At 45.0% G+C, this 19,447-nt stretch overlaps 1 protein-coding gene across 3 annotated transcripts in view; it reads left to right on the forward strand.

The window, feature by feature from the left end:
• CHRNA4 (cholinergic receptor nicotinic alpha 4 subunit) overlaps positions 1 to 19,447 on the forward strand; it is a 93,188-nt gene that overhangs the window by 72,394 nt on the left and 1,347 nt on the right. For 2 of the 3 annotated variants that reach the window (XM_083744329.1, XM_083744330.1), the window contains 2 exons: positions 2,200 to 2,259; positions 18,195 to 18,522. In XM_083744329.1, the coding sequence (XP_083600455.1) occupies positions 2,200 to 2,259; positions 18,195 to 18,320 (186 nt within the window). In that variant the 3' untranslated portion in view covers positions 18,321 to 18,522. Of the gene's footprint in view, positions 1 to 2,199; positions 2,260 to 18,194; positions 19,412 to 19,447 lie in introns of those variants that run through there. The other variant, XR_014565646.1, reaches the window with a different exon arrangement.

The following is a 19,447-nucleotide window of genomic DNA, read 5'->3' on the forward strand; positions in this document are numbered from 1 at the left end:
GGCAAATAGGAAGACCTTTCTATCTCTCCCTCTCTGACCACACTCCTCTACACCACCCCCTTACTGCTGGACAGGTTTCCCTTTTAAACCGATGGCAGCCAATCAACTGACAGCACATTACTGCTGAGTCTTTCTGACCCAGCACTTGCATAGAAAGTATTGCAGGCTGATTGCATCAGCCAGTTGCATCAGCTAGCAAACTCAAGCCTGCAGACTTACTATCTCACACAGCATTCTGTGAATCCCAACAGTGTCCTCAGAGTCCTTGTTTGCCTGCCCATTGCTAGAAAGTACTATATCAGAATGGGGTGATCACTTGGCTTTTCCAGGAGGCCTTCAGATTTTCCAGGAGACACATTCCTCTCCTCTAATTCCCCCCTCCCCCGTCCTTAAGTACATCAGACCAGGCTTTGGATTATAAGGCGGGGAAGGTTAACAAGATACATGGACTCTACCCCACGTCTAGCCAAATCCAATTTTAGCCAAATCCATGCCCCACATTTATTTATTTTTTAAGAGTACCGGAGGGGTCAGAACAGTGACCTACTTTGGGAATTTTATTCAAAATATTATTTGTTGTATCTATTTAACCAATGTTATATACAGCCTAAAGGTAAAGATAAAGGGACCCCTGACGATTAGGTCCAGTCGTGGCCAACTCTGGGGTTGCGGTGCTCATCTCGCTTTATTGGCCGAGGGAGCCGGTGTACAGCTTCCAGGTCATGTGGCCAGTATGACTATGAGCAGCGCACGGAAATGCCGTTTACCTTCCCGCCAGAGCGGTACCTATTTATCTACTTGCACTTTTACATGCTTTCAAACTGCTAGGTTGGCAGGAGCAGGGACAGAGCAACGGGAGCTCACCCCGTCACGGGGATTCGAATCACCGACCTTCTGATCGGCAAGTCCTAGGCTCTGTGGTTTAACCCACGGTGCCAACCACGTCCCTTTATATACTGCCTACTCACCAGCAAACCTCTAAGAAGCTAACAAAAATATTATTTTTAAAATACCAGTAACAGCAAACACGAAACAAGTTGGAGATTCTTTAAAGAAATGCTGGAATTAAATAAAGTTATGGGCTGCTTCACGCCTCCTCCCACAGCCACCTCTGTGATAACCACTGTCAGTCATAACATCTGCTCTACAGGCTAATACTGGTACAGGTTTCTTCTCCATAATCCATCTCCACTCTTCATAGCAAGATAACCCTCCTCCTCTAACAAAAAACCAAAACAGAGTTGTAATCAGAGCATGACATTTCAGTTTGGGCTTCACCGCCTTTCTCTACCACCCTGCTCCCATCACCTTGCCCAGACTCGCTTACCCTTGATGGTTGAGACACTGTGCTGAGCTTGATTGTTTCTCTGCTTGATTGGGATGATCCAAATTGGAAATGTCAATGTCGGATTCCTGCCCGATGTCAACAAGAAGAAATGGAGGGCTGGATTCAGCTACCCTGTTCTGCTAGCGGAAGCCAGTGGGAGGACCCCTTGCTAGTACAATGGGGCTTTCTCCCCGTACTCCTCCCATACCTCTGCTTTGAAGGGTTGGGACCACCCCTGGGAGAGTGTGCAAGGCAGAAGAGAGGGGAGATTGCTCCATCGGGAAAGCAGAAACACTAGCACTGATTGTGCAGTCTCCTTAATACTACATTCACTGCCAGCAAAAATCTAGCTAGCAGCTAATGACTGACACTGCCCAATTCTCCTTGACAGAAGTTCATCAAGGAGAGGTGAAGTCCTATGCTGCTTGGGTTTATAATATATATATGCTGAGGTCTGCCATTGTTGAGGGTTGTGGGCTGGTAATCCTGCTGATGTGTTTGCACTGTGCCTACCTTGTTTCTGCCTAACCCCTTCCCCTCTCCAGCCCTCTCCAGCCCAAGGAATGTCAGGTGAGTGGCACAGCCCTACCAAAGCCATCCTTTGCAGTGAGGCGGTACCTGGAGTGGGACATTTCCAGGCTTAATCAGAAACAGCTGACTTTGGCTGGCAGAGGAAGGTGGTTGCTGGTTGGTTTCCCCCATGCTTGGATGTACAGTAGCTGCCAGAGGACAGGTTGTCTTTAGGGCAGGGCCAGAGGGGGAAGCAGGTGGAGTAAAGATGCGACTCTGAACTTTGTACGCTAGGCTATGTTGTAACTGCAGAAAAGTCGGAGGGTTCTATACATACAGACCTCTCTCCATCCTCTACCCAGGCAAAGAAGAGGCCTTATCACAGTGCAAGGATACATCTCAGGCTGGCAAAAGCACTCAAGGTGAGTGTGGAGCAGAGTCAGTGTGGGAAGAGTACCTGGACCTGAGATTCCCCCAACCCTGATCTCCCTGCTAGGGGAAATGCTTCGTATGGAGGCAATCAACTGGCTCAATCTCCAGTTGAAAGGGTTTCAGAGAGACTGGGGGAAGAACTTCTGCCAGAGATTGAGAAGAGCTTTTGCCACTCAGAACAGAGCTTGGGTGCAGGGGGCAACCTTTGGCCCCAGAGATGCAAGGGGACCCTGGCCTAATTTCAAAAGTCTCCTGAAAATCCATAATGATGGCATGAGTGACCTTTCCCTTCCCAAACAGCCTGACAGGCAGGTAGGAATACAGGGAGAGAGAGGGAGAGAGAAGGCTGTGTGGAATTTGTGTTTTGGGGAAAACACATTCAGAAGTGCACATTTTGAGAGAAAATGCATTTTCAAATGCATAATCAAATGCATATTTTTGTGCCAATTAAAAAAAGAAATCACAGATCAATGCAGAAACAGGGCAGCACAGATTTTTATTTTATTTTTTTGCAGAAGTGATATGGACTGAAATTGGACTTAGTTGTATACAGTACCTGTCAGTAATCAAACTTCCCTCATGAATGATTGGACCATGAAGTATATATATAGCCAGTTATTTTTATCTTCTTATATTTATATCCTACTTTTCTCCCTCCATGAAAATCAAGGAGTCATATATATGTTTCCCAAGTGGTCAGCCATCCTGGAACTGACCAAACCCAAAGCCTCACATCCTCTTCAAACCACACTCTGGGACAATTTCCAGCACTGTGGTGAGAAGCTGCTTGGAGCTGTACTGAAGGCTGCAAAGATTGCAGTAAATGAAATTGGGAGAAAGCTATGCCTTGTGGACTTTGAATGATGTGGTCCTGTGAGCTGCGGTTCATTGCTGCCACAAATAGCAAAGGGCCAAACTTTTAAAGGCTATGAGAATTCAATCCTGTTCACGTTGTGCAGCCAGCCACAAAGCAGGAGTTCTTCCTCCCTCCCCTCCTTTCTTGTGTCTCGGTTTTTTAAAAGCAACTTGCAAGTATACCCCACTCTGAGACAATCAAAGTGTGCTATATAGCATTTGGCAAGACTGAGAAAGCAAATGGTTAAAACCTTGCACTTTTTTGTCCTTTAAAATAGTGGGGACACAGAGATTCGACAGAGTTGCACCTCCCATCCATGCATGTTCACTAGCATATGAAAGCAGAGTCCATCATCTAAACCAGGCCCAAAGCCAAAATGGATTGTAGGTTAGCAACTGAAAGTCCCTGGGCCAAATCTGGGCCACTAAAAGATGCTTATTAGCTCCATTTCCTTTGCCAGTCAAGAAAGCAGCAGCAACAGGTTTGGCAAAAGTGACTTCTGTGGCATCTTGACCTTAAGACAGAGGGTAAAAAGGTAAAGGTAAAGTGACCCCTGACCATTAGGTCCAGTCGTGACCAACTCTGGGGTTGCGGCGCTCATCTCGCTTTATTGGCCGAGGGAGCCGGTGTACAGCTTCCGGGTCATGTGGCCAGCATGACTAAGCCACTTCTAGCGAACCAGAGCAGCGCACGGAAATGCCGTTTGCCTTCCCACTGGAGCGGTACCTATTTATCTACTTGCACTTTGACGTGCTTTTGAACTGCTAGGTTGGCAGGAGCAGGGACTGAGCAACGGGAGCTCACCCCGTTGCGAGAATTCAAACCACCGACTTTCTGATCGGCAAGTCCTAGGCTTTGTGGTTTAACCCACAGCACCACCCGCATCCCTGAGACAGAGGGTAGCACCTCTCAAAGTAGCCCTCTGGGAAATCTACTTACTGACCAGAAATCTACTTACTGACCAGACATCTGAATAATAATTTTGTTTAAGCTAAGGCTGGCCACACACCAGACAGGGGGCCTGATCTGGTCTCCCCTGTTGATTTTTTCCCCTGGTCCCCCAAGGCCCCACTGATTTTGGCAGCTGTAGAAAAAAAAAGTAGACATGGCACTGAGGTGTCCTTGATCAGCCCTGTAACCTGATGGAGATGCAATGTTCCCCTTCCCCCATCATCCGATGAGTGGGAGTGAGGATTGGGGTCTGTGTGGCTTGCACAACCCTGTGAGGTGTGTGTGCGTGCGAGCATGTGGGGTGTGCCCCCCCCACTTTTACCAACCCTCACCACAGGGATAAGAACCCTGGGGGGTTCGCCAAGGGTGAATGCCACCCTCAGACGAAAAACCTTTGCTCCCCTTCATCTAAGGAAATCCTGAACTGCCCAGTTGCCACTTGCCCAGTCAGATTGATCTGAACACAATAATAGCCTCCTACCCAAGAAACAGAAAACCCATCAACTGCTGTTCTTGCTTTGCAGTCATCATAATAATAGAACTAGTCCCATTCATTGGAAGACACACAATAGAATTTGTTCTGTGTTGCTTCCCCCCTGATTACTCATAAGAGAAGCAATCTTTTATTTTTCTTCTTTTCCAGTTTTACTTTTTTATTTTTGCTTGCTGGGGGAAATCTTGCCACGCATTTCTCATAAATATCTTTCATAACATTATTGAAGAAATCATTATGCTCTTATTGTTTCCCTGATCCCACACTTTCTTCTTTTTTCGCTGCCTTTAATTGGCAACAGAAGGTTGGGTGATGAAAAATGCAATATTTCAGGTGCTTGTTTTTCTAGCCTGTCGATGCCTCTCCCTCGTGTGACATGTCGTGGTGCTTGGTGTTGCAAAGGACAGGCCCATTGCATGATTAATACAACAGAATAAACAACAACAAACAACCCAGTGTGTGAGTGAGGACTCAAATTGGAGGGAAATAACTTACCACCGGTGGCCTTGAGTTTCCATCAACTTTATTTGGGGAAAGAGAGAGAATCTATAATATTAGAATGCTTGTTTTGTTCTTGGGTTGCTTCTGAAAAGGGAAAATTGCTTCTCTAGCTTCCAACGCCACAGGGACTAAAGTAATTTCCCCAGAAAAGTGACTTGAACTCTGTCGGGTAAGCCTGCACTGGCTTGTATAAATGTTTTGCATCAGAATTAACTCAATGCTTTCCCTCCCTCTCAAAAAATATCAACCCTTTGCACCAATGCAACTCAAATTTTACCCCAAGAAAACTACATTCTGAAATTTGTATGGATTGTGCAAATTAGGAAACACATAAGAAGCCGGTTTATACTGTTCAGTGTTTTCTACTCTGATTTGCAGTGGCTGTCCAGCATTGCAGACAGGTGTGAGGATGTGGGTGGCGCTGTGGTCTAAACCATGGAGCCTCTTGGGCTTGCCGATCAGAAGGTCAGCAGTTCGAATCGGCACAACGGGGTGAGCTCCCGTTCCTCTGTCCCAGCTCCTGCCAACCTAGCAGTTCGAAAGCACGCCAGTGCAAGTAAATAAATAAGTACCACTGTGGCGGAAAGGTAAACGGCATTTCCGTGCGCTCTGGTTTCCGTCACGGTGTTCTGTTCCACCAGAAGTGGTTTAGTCATGATGGCCACATAACCCGGAAAGCTGTCTGTGGACAAACGCTAGCTCCCTCCGCCTGAAAGCAGGATGAGTGCCACACCCCATAGTCACCTTTGACTAAACTTAACCATCCAGGCTTCCTTTACCTTTACCATTACCTGCAGACAGATGTCTTTCTCCACTTTACCTAGAGATGCCTGAATTGAACCTGGAACTTATAGCATGTGCTCTGCTGCTGAGCTGCATCCCTTCTTCTGTAAATAAAGCAAGAATCTAGTCCTCATGGTTCTGAATTAAAAGCTGGTTTAAATAGGAACACAGGAGGTGGCCTTCAGTTGAGACCACTTGTCCATCTAACTCAGGATTGTTGACACCTGACTGGAAGCAGTTCATCAGCATTTTAGGGAGTGGGCACTCCCAGTCGTGCCTGGAGACATCAGAGACTGAACCAGGAACATGTAGCATGCAAATCACTTTGAATATATTTGACAATTTTTTTGCACAATATATTTTCCATGGGTTTGTATTGCTTCACACCGCTGTGGTATTTTATGAGAAGGCAGTATAAACTGCTCTTCTTCTTGTTGTTGTTTAGTCGTTTAGTCATGTCTGACTCTTTGTGACCCCATGGACCACAGAACGCCAGGCACTCCTGTCTTCCACTGCCTCCCACAGTTTGGTCAAACTCATGCCGGTAGCTTCAAGAACACTGTCCAACCATCTCATCCTCTGTCGTCCCCTTCTCCTTGTGCCCTCCATCTTTCCCAGCATCAGAGTCTTTTCCAGGCAGTCTTCTCTTCTCATGAGGTGGCCAAAGTATTGGAGCCTCAGCTTCAGGATCTGTCCTTCCAGTGAGCACTCAGGGCTGATTTCCTTCAGAATGGATAGGTTTGATCTTCTTGCAGTCCATGAGACTCACAAGAGTCTCCTCCAGCCTCATAACTGCTCTTAGGAATAAATGAACCATGTAACCATCCACCGAGACACGCTTGGCTGATGAAACTTACCACTTAATTTCACGTTCATTTTGTCTTGGGGCATGGGTGTGTGTTGGGGAACCTGTGGCCCATCAACCCCAGTTGGCATGTCCAGTGATCTAGAACGATGTGGGTTCTAGTCTAGCAACACGGGCAGGATCATAAATTCTCAACCCAGTCTTAAGGACAAGCAACTTTATCTCTGTCTCTCTTTTTTTAAAAAAAGGAAAACTAAGATTCTCAGGATGCTGAACTCTGTGTTTGCTCACTGGGACCAAAGAGGACACATAGCCTGTCTAATATCTGAGTGGCAGACATTAAGCCTGAGTTCCCAACTCCCTTGGAAATGTTGGGGATTTAGTCTTGTCCTGCATAATAAATGGAAGCAATCCATCATTTGGAGAGGAAATGAAATGTTCTTGTCTGAACTGGAAATAGGACAGTTGGCTTATTCATCCTGTGCACCTTTGCAGCCATTATGCTTGAGCACCAGAATTAACTGGCTGCAGAATGGCTTTTCTCCCCCATTACAGGAAATGATGTCGTCCTTATAAAAACAGCTTGATGGCATCTTACTCTTTAAAGGCAAGGTTATTGGGCTTTTTCAAAAGAAGAAGAAGAAGAATGCCTCCATACAAAAGGCTATTGGGACAAAAAGGCAGCATCCAGTATTATGTTTATATAATTTAGCAGAGTTTAAATGATCCCCTGTTTGAGTTTATGCAGCGACAAGTGGGTTGCTAACTTGTTTGAGTCCTATCAATAATTATACCTTCCTGGTTGATATCCCTTTCTGTCCCTCTTAAAGAAAACACACAAGAATCTGAATCATATTAACATAAACTACTTTACTATCAAATTCATTCAGGTTTACAGAGTTGTTCCTGAAGGCAGGCTTAGGTTACATAACAGATAAACTATATACTAGATAGTAGTGAGTCATGAGAAGACTGCATCCGAGCAGTTACCAGTTAACACTCCTTGCAGCACTGACTAACCAGCGTGGAGCCAGTGTGGTGTAGTGGTTAAGAGCTGTGGACTCGTAATCTGGTGAACCAGGTTCACTTCCCCGCTCCTCCACATGCAGCTGCTGGGTGACCTTGGGCCAGTCACACTTCTCTGAAGTCTTTCAGCCTCACTCACCCCACAGAGTGTTTGTTTTGGGCTAGGAAGGGAAAGGAGATTGTTAACCACTTTGAGACTCCTTAGAGTAGTGATAAAGCGGGATATCAAATCCAAACTCCTCCTCCTCCTCCTCCTCCTCCTCCTCCTCCTCCTCCTCTTCTTCTTCTTCTTCTTCTTCTTCTTCAACCAACTGACAAAACTGCCTGCCACATAGAGGCAGTTAGTCCTCTCTCAGGATGTTGGACTTGACTGACAGCTTTATATCCCACATATTAGTTGTACTCAGAACAGACCCATTAATGACTGGCCTAGTTCCATTCATTTTTATAGGTCTACTTTGAGTAGGACTTAGTCAGCTGCAACCCAAAGTTTCCTAGATGCCCTTGATGCTTGTCTGCAGTCAAAACCAGAAAACAATTTCAGAGCCAAGATAAATGCTACTGTCCACCTCTCCGTTTTAATTACTGGCATGTGTGAAAACTGATCATCCTTTTGGCCCTAACAACTAATGGGGGTCACCTAACAGCTTTTAAGCTCCCAAAATTATTTGGGGGAGGCCATGACTGTTTGGTGTCATAGTGCTCTGAATGTATGGGGTGAGCATGGACCTGGACTCCCCTTGGTTTTTAACATTTTTTCTTTAACCTAGAAAGTTTCCCCTTAGAAAATGAGCCTTAGAATTGCTATTTGCACAACAGGAGGAAATATCCAGGTGTTAAGTGAGCATCCAAGCCAATTCCTGCCCCTCCCTCTATACCAGCAGCTGCATTTAGCTTCCATTTAAAAATGGGAAATACAGCCATGTATCTTCCATCATCTCATCTCATCTAACTCTCAATCCCCATGAATTCAGTGGGATTTACTTTCACATAAATATGCATAGGAAGGATTGGTCAGAAAGGGGGGAATTTAACAAGCCATCACTTATCAGGATGAGCCTGTCTTTAAGTTCCTGATCAGTATTCTGCAGAAGCCTCACTGCCACAAGGGGAATGTGGTTGTATTAAAAGTAAGTGGTTCTTCTAATTAAGTGCTTGAGGTTTTTTGTTGTTGGTGTTGTTTGGGTGTTTTGCTTTTGTTTTTAAAAAGAAAAAACAAAGCCAGAAGACAGGAAGCAATAGGGTGTTCCAAAAATGGCCTTGTGCAATTGAGATTTGCTAGGGACTAGTGACTTGGGTTTGTTTGGGTCTGTTCCTGCATACCTTCCAACATTCCTTGGATGAAAATAGGGACATTTCTCACTCCCCCCTGCAACTGACCCTCCTTGAACTCCTCCCCATTTTTTGTCCCCATCCCCAGAGCATTTCCTATCAGAAAAGAGTGTCACCACCACTTCACCAATGGGACACAGCACACCCACCCTCCGCTATCCTGGGAAAACCCCTTAATCCGGATTTAGTCCAACCACATGTGGGGAACATCTTCCCTAGCTGAAGGGCTTGAGAGAAATCCAGACGACAGAGAAAGAGCAGGGTGGGAACGTCAGCAGTTCAGTAATGAAGCAGGAAAGGACCTCTGAGTTTCACTAAAAAAAATCTCATTTATTCAGCCCACTGCATTTGGATTGCAACATTTGTCAGTGTTTATTTTCTGTTTGCTCTGCTGAATCGCTTCGCAATAGGGCACATAGAAAATACAGAGTTGTTTTGCCCCTCACGAAGTCTGTAATCAAAACGTATTGGGCTGAATGAATTGGCACTCTGATTGGTGTCTCTTAAAGGTCCTCTGGTCTCTCATTCAAAATGGCCTCTACCCAACATCCCAAAGCTCGCGTTTGACCTGGATACTTGTATAGCCTTACCAGGTGTGTGTGTGGGGGGGAGCCAATGGGTTGCCTGAGAGGATGGAAATCGCTGTCCCAGGAGTCTTGTGTCTCACTGGAGGAGAGTCCAGTCCCAAAGGTTCTTGGTTCTAGTCCTGGTGACTCTCAACTAGAGATGGGTGAGAAAAGTGATTCAGTTCACATTTAAAGGTGAACATGTGTAAGTCACACTTTCCGAAACAACACACAAAGTGAAAATCAGCCACACTTTGAAAACAGCACTTTTCTAATTTTTGCAATTACAAAAAAAATCACGTGCTTGGGTAAAATGTGTAAATAGATGCATATATTGGTGAAACTTACATAGTGAAATATGTCATATTAGAAAACTTTGCCTTGCAAAAATGGGTTTGCTAGGCAACGTCACATACAAAAATGTGTAGATTAGGAGAATTTTGCACTAAAATGCTGACGAATAAAAAAAAAAGCAAGCTGATATAGAAATGTGGAGAATTAAACTTGAGACTGGAAAAATGAGAAAATGAACCTGGCAAGTCCACCCGTCCTCACTCCCATCATTATGCTCCTAATAGTATTGAGAGTTTTCATTGGAGGAAATTGCTTGCGAATAAAGTAAATGCTTTCCCTCTGCTCCATATGCCAACTAACACGGGGTCCCCTGAGATGTAGAAGACAGATCCCCTGTTAACATGTCTGACCATGGCCCACCAAGACTGCTCATCTGCCATTTTGTTGGGGAGTCTTCCTGAATGCTGGATTTTGTGCAAAGCTGCTTATACAAAGAACTACAGGAAGGGGAGAAATGGACAACAATTTGAAAAAAATGTATACAACAGCACGCTATGTAGGACCCCATGAGGGAGGTGTTTTCATTCTAGTGTTTATTGGTAAACTGGTTTCCAAAAGATGGCTGAGATATACTGGCTGCAAATTGGGTACTGAGCTATGTTCAAAGTGCTGGAACTGGTATGCAAAACCCTATACCAGTGATGGCCAAACTTGGCCATCCAGCTGTTTTGGGGCTACACTTCCCATCATCCCTGACCACTGGTCCTGTTAGCTAGGGATGATGGGAGTTGTAGTCCCTAAACAGCTGGAGGGCCAAGTTTGGCCATCACTGCCCCATACAGTCTGAGGCCAAGATTATCTCACCCTTTAAATACCCAACTGATCACTGCTCTCTGCCAGAAAGGGCATCCTGCAGGTGCCATCTTATCAGGAGGGGCATTCCAAACTCACAAGCCTTTAATGTGGTGTCACCTACCCTTTGAAACTCCTTCCCTTCTAAGCAGAGACTTTTATCCCGGTCAGTTCCCCGCTCCTCCAAGTCTCCTTACAATGAATAAAGGGCCGAGTTCCAGACCTCCAAATCAAGTTAAATTGTAAGCTGTTCTTTTGAAATATAAGTAGCTCTTTTTCTCCTCTGTGAGCTGATTTCTCCATCCTAAAAAGTACTGGGGGGGTTTAATTGCCCCCCAGAGAACATGTCTAGTAGGCTTGATATTAATTTAATTTGACTCTTGGGGAAACATGCAGACATTGATGAAGTTAAATAAGCATGGATGTAAGAAGCTGAAACCAAATTCTGCCAAAATTTTAGTCAGGTCTCGTTAGAGTCATAGACATGCCAAGTCCACCACTTCAGTTTTATCAATCGATGACCCACAGCAATATCTTCCTGATGTTTATTCGGAATATGCTTTCTTGTAACTTGCAGCCATTGATTTGAGTCCTACCCTCCAGAGCAGGAGAAAACAAGCTTGTTCCCTCTTCCATATGACAGCCCTTGAGATATTTGAAGATGGGTATCATATCCTCATTGGCTCTTCTTATGTTCTGACCTTGAAGTGGACTTTGAAATAAACTAGGACCCACTGAAGATCTCTTACTATTAGTGATGGTGATGGAGCCTTTGAATGGAATGGCTTATATGGTCTTAGTGAAATTCATTGTTTTGAACTAGGGTGGCCCTTTGTCCTGCTTTATAGATGGCAGTCCTTTATCAGAAGGGCTATCCAGCTCAAGTAGAGAGGGTTGGAAGAGCTGTGAAGTTGCCCATCCATAGTTAGAACCTGGGCAGGAGACTGGCACAAATCTCACCTGCTCACAGTCTTCCTCACTATGGTGAGAGCTGTTGCGTTTCACTTGAATTATACACTTCTAAACTTGCATACAGTGGTACCTTGGTTCTCAAATGCCTTAGTACTCAAAACAACTTGGAACCCAAACACAGCAAACCTGGAAGTAAGTGTTCTGGTTTGCAAACTTTTTTCAGAAGCCGAACGTCCTCCATTTTGAGTGTTATGCTTCCGATTTGAGTGCCATACTTCCATTTTTAGTGTTACACTGAGGTCTGTCTGTTTTTGCTATTTTTTGTGTGTTGGTTTTGTGGCTTTCTTTGTTTTGTTTTTGTGACTGTGTGGAACCCAGTTCAGCTACTGATTGACTGATTGTGTACATTGTTTACTGCTTTCAGTTTATGGATCGATGGTCTCGTTAGATAGTAAAATTTATGTTAAATTGCTGTTTTAGGGGTTGTTTTTGAAAGTCTAGAATGGATTAATCCATTTTGCATTACTTTCTATGGGAAAGCGCACCTTGGTTTTGGAACCCGGAAGGGATTTTGAGAACCAAGGTACCACTGTATTGGAAAATGGGGTTTATGCTCATCTGTGTCATTTGTGGAAGGGGCAGTTCTTAAGCTGCTGCCCTATTTTTGCACTTGTAACTTGACAGCCTATAATAAGAAACCAGAGCACGTTTTTTGGGTAATGATTTGCAAGCAGAGCAAAGAGGGGAATTTGCCAGATAACTTAAGCGCCATAAATAATTCCAAGAGCTGATAGCAGAATCACAACATGCTTCACTCAGACGTTAGCACCATCTTGATGTGACATGATTTTTCCTGGCATTTTGAGATTTGAAGAAGCAGCAACACTGTGGCATGGCAATAATTAATGTAGGAAGTGAGGGTGACGGATGATTTTACACAGACGCTTTTGTGGTAGCTATCAAGCTGGACAGAATGACAGATCAGAAGACTGGTTATGTGGATAGCAGGGGCTAATGCTTGGGATGGGGCTTCTTAAAGGGTGAGAGCAGGACAAATAGCTTGTGCTCTCTTCCCAGGATGACGTAGTAGTTTAATTCAGGTAGCTGTTTCAAGAAATTTTGAACCCACTTTCCAGTTTAGAATTTGGACATCCTTTACTGTCTCGCGGGTGGCACTGTGGGTTAAACCACAGAGCCTAGGGCTTGCCGATCAGAAGGTGAGTGGTTCGAATCCACGTGATGGGGTGAGCTCCCGTTGATCGGTCCCTGCTCCTGTCAACCTAGCAGTTAAAAGCATGTCAAGTGCAAGTAGATAAATAGGTACTACTCTGGCGGGAAGGTAAACGGCATTTCCGTGCGCTGCTCTGGTTCACCAGAAGCGGCTTAGTCATGCTGGCCACATGACCTGGAAGCTGTATGCCGCCTCCCTCGGCCAATAAAGCGAGATGAGCGCTGCAACCCCAGAGTCAGTCACGAGTGGACCTACTGGTCAGGGGTCCCTTTACCTTTCCATTTACTGTCTCACTTGGGAACATAGGAAACTGCCTTATCCCAAGCTTGGCTGGTTCATCAAGCTCTAGCTGGCAGTGGCTCTCCAGGGATTCAGACTTGGGTCTCTCTCAGCCTTACCTGAAGATGCAAGGGATTAAAGCTAGGACATTATGCATGCCAAACAGATGTTCTACCACTGAGTTGTAGCCCAGGTTTGAAAGACATACTCTAGAGAGGTGAAGAAAATACAGTGGTGCCTCGCAAGACGAAAAGAATCCGTTCCGCGATTCTCTTCGTCTAGCGGTTTTTTCGTCTTGCGAAGCAAGCCCATTGACGGCTTAGCGGATTAGCGCTATTAGCGGCTTAGCGGCTTTTAGCGGCTTATCGGCTTATCGGATCAGCTGATAAGCGGCTTAGCGGCTCAGAAAAAGGGGGGGAAAGGGGGGAAAAACCGCAGGAACTCGCAAGACATTTTCGTCTTGCAAAGCAAGCCCATAGGGAAATTTGTTTTGCGAAGCGCCTCCAAAACGGAAAACCCTTTCGTCTAGCGGGTTTTCTGTCTTGCGAGGCGTTCGTCTTGCGGGGCACCACTGTACAATTCAACCATAATGCTTCTAAACTTTAAAAATAAACTAAGAAGACTGATATAAAGAGAGTCCTGACCAATCAAACCAGTGATCTATTTAGTCCAATGTCCTGTTCCCTACAGTGGCCAGCAGATACTCAATTTGACGTGTCCACAATCAGGTCATGACATTAATAACCCTCTCCCAGTTATTCTTCAGCAGCTGCTTTGTTCTTGTTTAGTCATTTAGTCGTGTCCGACTCTTCGTGACCCCAGGGACCAGAGCATGCTAGGCACTTCTGTCTTCCACTGCCTCCAGCAGTTTGGTCAAACTCATGCTGGTAGCTTCGAGAACACTGTCCAGCCATCTCGTCCTCTGTCGTCCCCTTCTCCTTGTGCCCTCCATCTTCCCCAACATCAGGGTCTTTTCCAGGGAGTCTTCTCTTCTCATGAGGTGGCCAAAGTATTGGAGCCTCAGCTTCAGGATCTGTCCTTCCTTCAGAATGGATCGGTTTGATCTTCTTGCAGTCCATGGGACTCTCAAGAGTCTCCTCCAGCACCATAATTCAAAAGCATCAATTCTTCGGCGATCAGCCTTCTTTATGGTCCAGCTCTCACTTCCATACATCATTACTGGGAAAACCATAGCTTTTACTATATGGACCTTTGTTGGCAAGGTGATGTCTCTGCTTTTTAAGATGCAGCAGCTGCTAGTCAGTGCTATACTGCCCCTGAATCTGGAGGTTGCATATAGCTATCATCAATTGTAGCCATGGATGCCCTTACTTTCCTTGGATAGGCAATTGGCAGCATCGACTGGTTATCAAAGTTTTAAAAAGAAGCATCAGAAAACTGTAGTTAAAATGTGGCACCCTCAAAGGCATGCTTAAAAAAAAAAGGTTTTAATTGGAAAAAGGAGCTGAGATGAAGCCAGGTGGACTGCCCTTGGGACGGCATTTTATCACACTGAAGCTGCCACAGAGAAGGCCCTGTCCTTTGTGTCCTTCTGATAGTACAGAGCACCAGAGCAGTTGACCTCAACCCTCATCCAAGTTCATATGATGGCTCCATCCCATGAGCCTAGCCAGAACTCCACAAAGCCTGGAGCAATTACAGGTTTGTCCATTCCAAGTCTTGTTCTGTACCAACAGGATAGAGGTCACAGTCAAAGGCCAAAGGCAATTTATCAATAGATATATTGATTGATTTTATTGGTAGAGTTGTAAGGAACCACTAGGATCATCTAGCTCAAGAGCCAGTGTGGTGTAGTGGTTAAGAGCAGTGGACTCGTAATCTGGTGAACCGGGTTCGCTTCCCCGCTCCTCCACATGCAGCTGCTGGGTGACCTTGGGCCAGTCACGCTTCTCTGAAGTCTCTCAGCCCCCCTCACCTCACAGAGTGTTTGTTGTGGGGGAGGAAGGGAAAGGAGAATGTTAGCCGCTTTGAGACTCCTTCGGGTAGTGATAAAGCGGGATATCAAATCCAAACTCTTCTTCTTCTTCTTCTTCTTCTAGCTCAAACCACTGCAATGCAGGAATCTTTTGCCCAATTTACGACCCTGAAATTAAGAGTCTCGTGCTCTACCAACTGAGCTATCCCAGGTGATGTGTATGTGTATCACTATTCACAAAAATTACCAGAGCCATTTGCAACTATTTCACATATAATCATACCATAAAAACCACATAAAATGTTAAAATCTGCAGAGAGTTTCCTCAAAGCCCGCGATACATTAGCTGGAAAGAAAATCTCTGTTGATAGTATCATAGTTCAGTGACATTATAGAGAATGTATGGGAATATTCCCAGTATTTGTTGTTAATGTTAAAAGGCAATGAGTGCTTCCCCCCGCCCTTGTATGTGGTAGGATTCCATTATTGGAGCAATGTCGTAACCGCAGTTGAGAACATTGTTGGATATAAGATCCCATTAAGCCCCACGCTTCTTCTGCTTGGTGTGCCTAAAAATAAAACACAGGCATTTCAACCAGTAACTTGCTGATCTCTCCCCAAATTTCATTAGAAAGATTTAGGAAACAAAGGCAGCTCCCAATATTGAACGATGATAGGCAGAATCTGTGGCTTATTGTGCTAATAGCAACCATCTGCTTTCTTTTGAATCACCAAAGAGAAATGGTCATTAAGAAGTACTGGCCATAGTTTCACATTACTTCAGGCACAACCTAAACTGTACGCTTTTTATTTTAATCTTTTTTTAAAAAATGCAGTAAGTAAACAATATTTTTAAATATAATGATGATGATGATGATGAACTGAGGTTCCTCCTTGGGCCAAAGATCTGAGCAATTTTGAGTAAGGAAAGCTTGGAAGAAGTGGCAGTTCTCCAGGGGATGCCAAACATCTTCAGTCAACGCACCAAATGCTAGATGGGAAGAGACTTTTGGTCAATAGAACTGAATGATTGACAGCGATGTAGCAAACTTTTTGCATTTCCTTAAGTGTATAGAAGGACAGCTGGGAAATATGTAACTGACAGGATGTCCCTAGATAGAACTATTCTTTCTTTTCAAAAAATTCTTTGACTTTTTCATGGCTGGAATATCTCTATATCTATCTATCATCTATCTATCTCTATCTCTATCTCTATCTCTCTATCTCTGTCTATCTCTAGCTATCTCTAGCTATCTATCATCTATCTATCTATCTATCTATCTATCTATCTATCATCTATCATCTATCTATCTATCATCTATCTCAGTCAGTAGAGCTTGAGACAGGGTTGTGGGTTCAAGACTCCTGCATTGCAGATGGTTGGACTAAATGATCCTCATGGTTCTTTCCAAGTCTATAATCCTATGATTCAGTTATATATTACATATGTTCTATACCAGCTCGACTTTTTCCACTGTGACAGAAGGTTCACCAATGTGGGTGACTGGCATGTCAACGTTTGCGAATAACCTTTGAGGTATCTCAGGAGCAGAGCGTCTGCTTGGAATGCAGAAGGTCCCAGATTCTACCTAGCATCTCTAGGTAGGCCTGGGAAAGACTCTTTGAAGGCCTGGGGATGAGTGCAGAGATCAGCATTCTTACGGTCTGGTCTATGGGCAATTGAAGTCCCGGCTGAGGACATCAGGACCGGGGGCAAGATGGCAGAGCGGGAGCAGAAACTAGAGTCCAGAAGCCAGGGGTCTGAGGGTCAGGGAGCAGGGAGTCACAAAGTCAAGGGTCCAAGGGGCAAGGAGTCAAGGAGCTGAGGTCCGAGGATCAGGAAGCAAGGAGCCAAATGCAGCAAGGCAGAAAACGTGTTCCTGTGGCAAAGAGCCAAAGGGAAATGCTGACCTTATATCCCTTCCCGGCTCTTGCCACCAGGTGCAGTGAGTTACCAAGTGGCCTCACCTGTGTGACTGCGCCTTGCCTCTCCAGAACAAACTTAGGGAGGCCCCAGTCCTGTGAAGCCCTACTGGTCACAGGGCCTGGCTCCTGCACGCACTCCTGACATGAATTTTCCCAAGTTGTGGGTGATGATCCACCAGTGGCTCACAAAGCCCTGTGCCAGGTGGGTTGCCGGCCTTATAAGTAAGCTCCAAATAAATATTGCTTTTAATCCTTAAGTGGTATGAGGAATATCTCTTACCTCATTGTTTCGTTAGCGTATTATAATGCTGCGGTGATACTTGCAACCAATCTCAAAAACGCTCGAGTCTTATAATTCAAAACTTGGGAGCTGCTGTTTGCTAGCTGGCAGCAGATCCAGCAATCATTAAACAAAAGGTTCTCATACAGGGAGTTGTTTTGAGTGACTCTTATGGCTTGTCTCTGATTCATAGGAGACAAGATGTCATAGTCACCCAGAACAACTCCCTGTGGTGAACCATCATCAGATCTACCATTAGGGTTATAATTAGGTTCTTCAGCAACATCTGCTATGAAGACGAAATACGGAAGCAGGTTAAGTATCAGTAATGATCTGGGACGAGGTCTGACAACTTTCAAACCCTGCATTGCCATTCCAATTGATATTATTATTATTATTATTATTATTATTATTATTATTATTATTATATTTTATATATACCCTGCCCATCTGGTTGGGTTTCCCCAGCCACTCTGGGCAACATACAGACAAAAGGCAAGCTCACACATCCCACTCATACTTGCAGTAATGGACTGCATTTGATACTTTTTTTGTTCGAAGGTTTTCAATGGGTTGTTGTTTTTTTATTGATAACCATCCCTGGATTCTTTTGAATGAACTGTGGTTTTGAAACTCAATCAATCAATCAATCAATCAATCAATCAATCATAGGATGTCATATAAGGCAAGGCTCCCCATGACCAAAACCAACCAACCTTGGGTTTGCCTACCCACATTGCCAACTGTGGTGGCAGCTCTGCCTTAGATGACCTCACCATCACAGACACAGAAAGGTCTATGTGCCTCTTGGCCAACCAGTAATTGGCAAACACCTACAGTCTTTCTTCCTGCTTTCTGAATGTACAGTAAGTGTCCTTCATTCTCCCCCTCTCTCATTCCAGGTGAAGGAGGACTGGAAGTACGTGGCAATGGTCATTGACAGAATTTTCCTCTGGATGTTCATCATTGTTTGCTTGCTGGGGACTGTGGGCCTTTTCCTACCTCCTTGGCTGGCAGGAATGATCTAGGATCCAAACAACTCTGGAAAGGAATCCGTCGCATCCCATTCAACCGATTCCAATCCACCTGGAAGGGGCAAAGCTGAACGCTGGAGAAGGCTGCTACGAACGATTTGCTGTAATGTCTGCGCATGAACCATTCCTGGGGAGCTCCAAGGATGCCTTCCAAGGTTGCATCACTTGCCTAAGCCATCTTCATCTTCTATATCTCTTTGGGGGCGGGCGGGAGGGGTGGGGCTGGTCAATTAAAGTTTATCCATAGCATGACGGCATCTGTTGTCATATATACTCCTGAGAACACAGCTGTGTTCCTTTAAAGGAAGTGCAAATAGAGGCACTTAACATAACGGACTCAGTCCCTCCTGGCAAGTCAATGGAGAAGTTTAGCACTAGCTGGGTATTGAGCTGAAGCTCTTCAGAACCAAACAAGGTCGAGTGAAGGGTCTTGTTGAGGTGTGTTTGAATAACCGGCAAGGAGCGGTGGAGGTGAAGAGGATAGATTTTTGTCAGAGGCACGCCTTGGTGGAAATGAAAAATATGAATTCAAGTTCTCCTGATCTTCAGAGTTCAGTTTCGTAATGAAACTGAGCAAACTGGAGGAAAGACATACCACATCTGGCCACCACTGGACTGTACATCTTGGCTGGTCCATATGATCAGAAGAGACACCTGGTACAGCTTTTGCTGGGCCAAACCACATTAGGCTGCAGGTGGGGGAATCCCATCTTTGCACACTTATTAAACTACCATGCCTGGAAGAAGGGTTGGCTCGAACTCTTCTTCCTGCCTTTTTAGTTTTTGTATTTGCAGGGAGCTTTGTTTGCACTGCAGGAATGTTCGGATCCTCCGCTGGCAATGTGAAAAGGAATAGACAAGCAAAAGCTTCAGTGTGCCGTTCTTGAGATCGGAAGCATAAGCTTTGCGGCTCTGAAGCAAAGGAAAGATAAAGTCAATGGGAGAGGAAGCTGAAGCTCAGAGGCCCACGAAGCTGCAGGGTCCCCATTTCTGGCAGTGTCAGCTGGAGTTATACAAGTTCACAGAGCGCTTTCCTTCTTCCTTACACAGCATGGGCTGCTCTGTGGGAGAGCAGCTAAAGTACCGTATTTTTTGCTCTATAAGACTCGCTTTTTCCCTCC

Source organism: Podarcis gaigeae (genome assembly GCF_964106915.1).
Source record: "Podarcis gaigeae genome assembly, chromosome: 6".
Lineage (NCBI taxonomy): Eukaryota > Metazoa > Chordata > Lepidosauria > Squamata > Lacertidae > Podarcis > Podarcis gaigeae.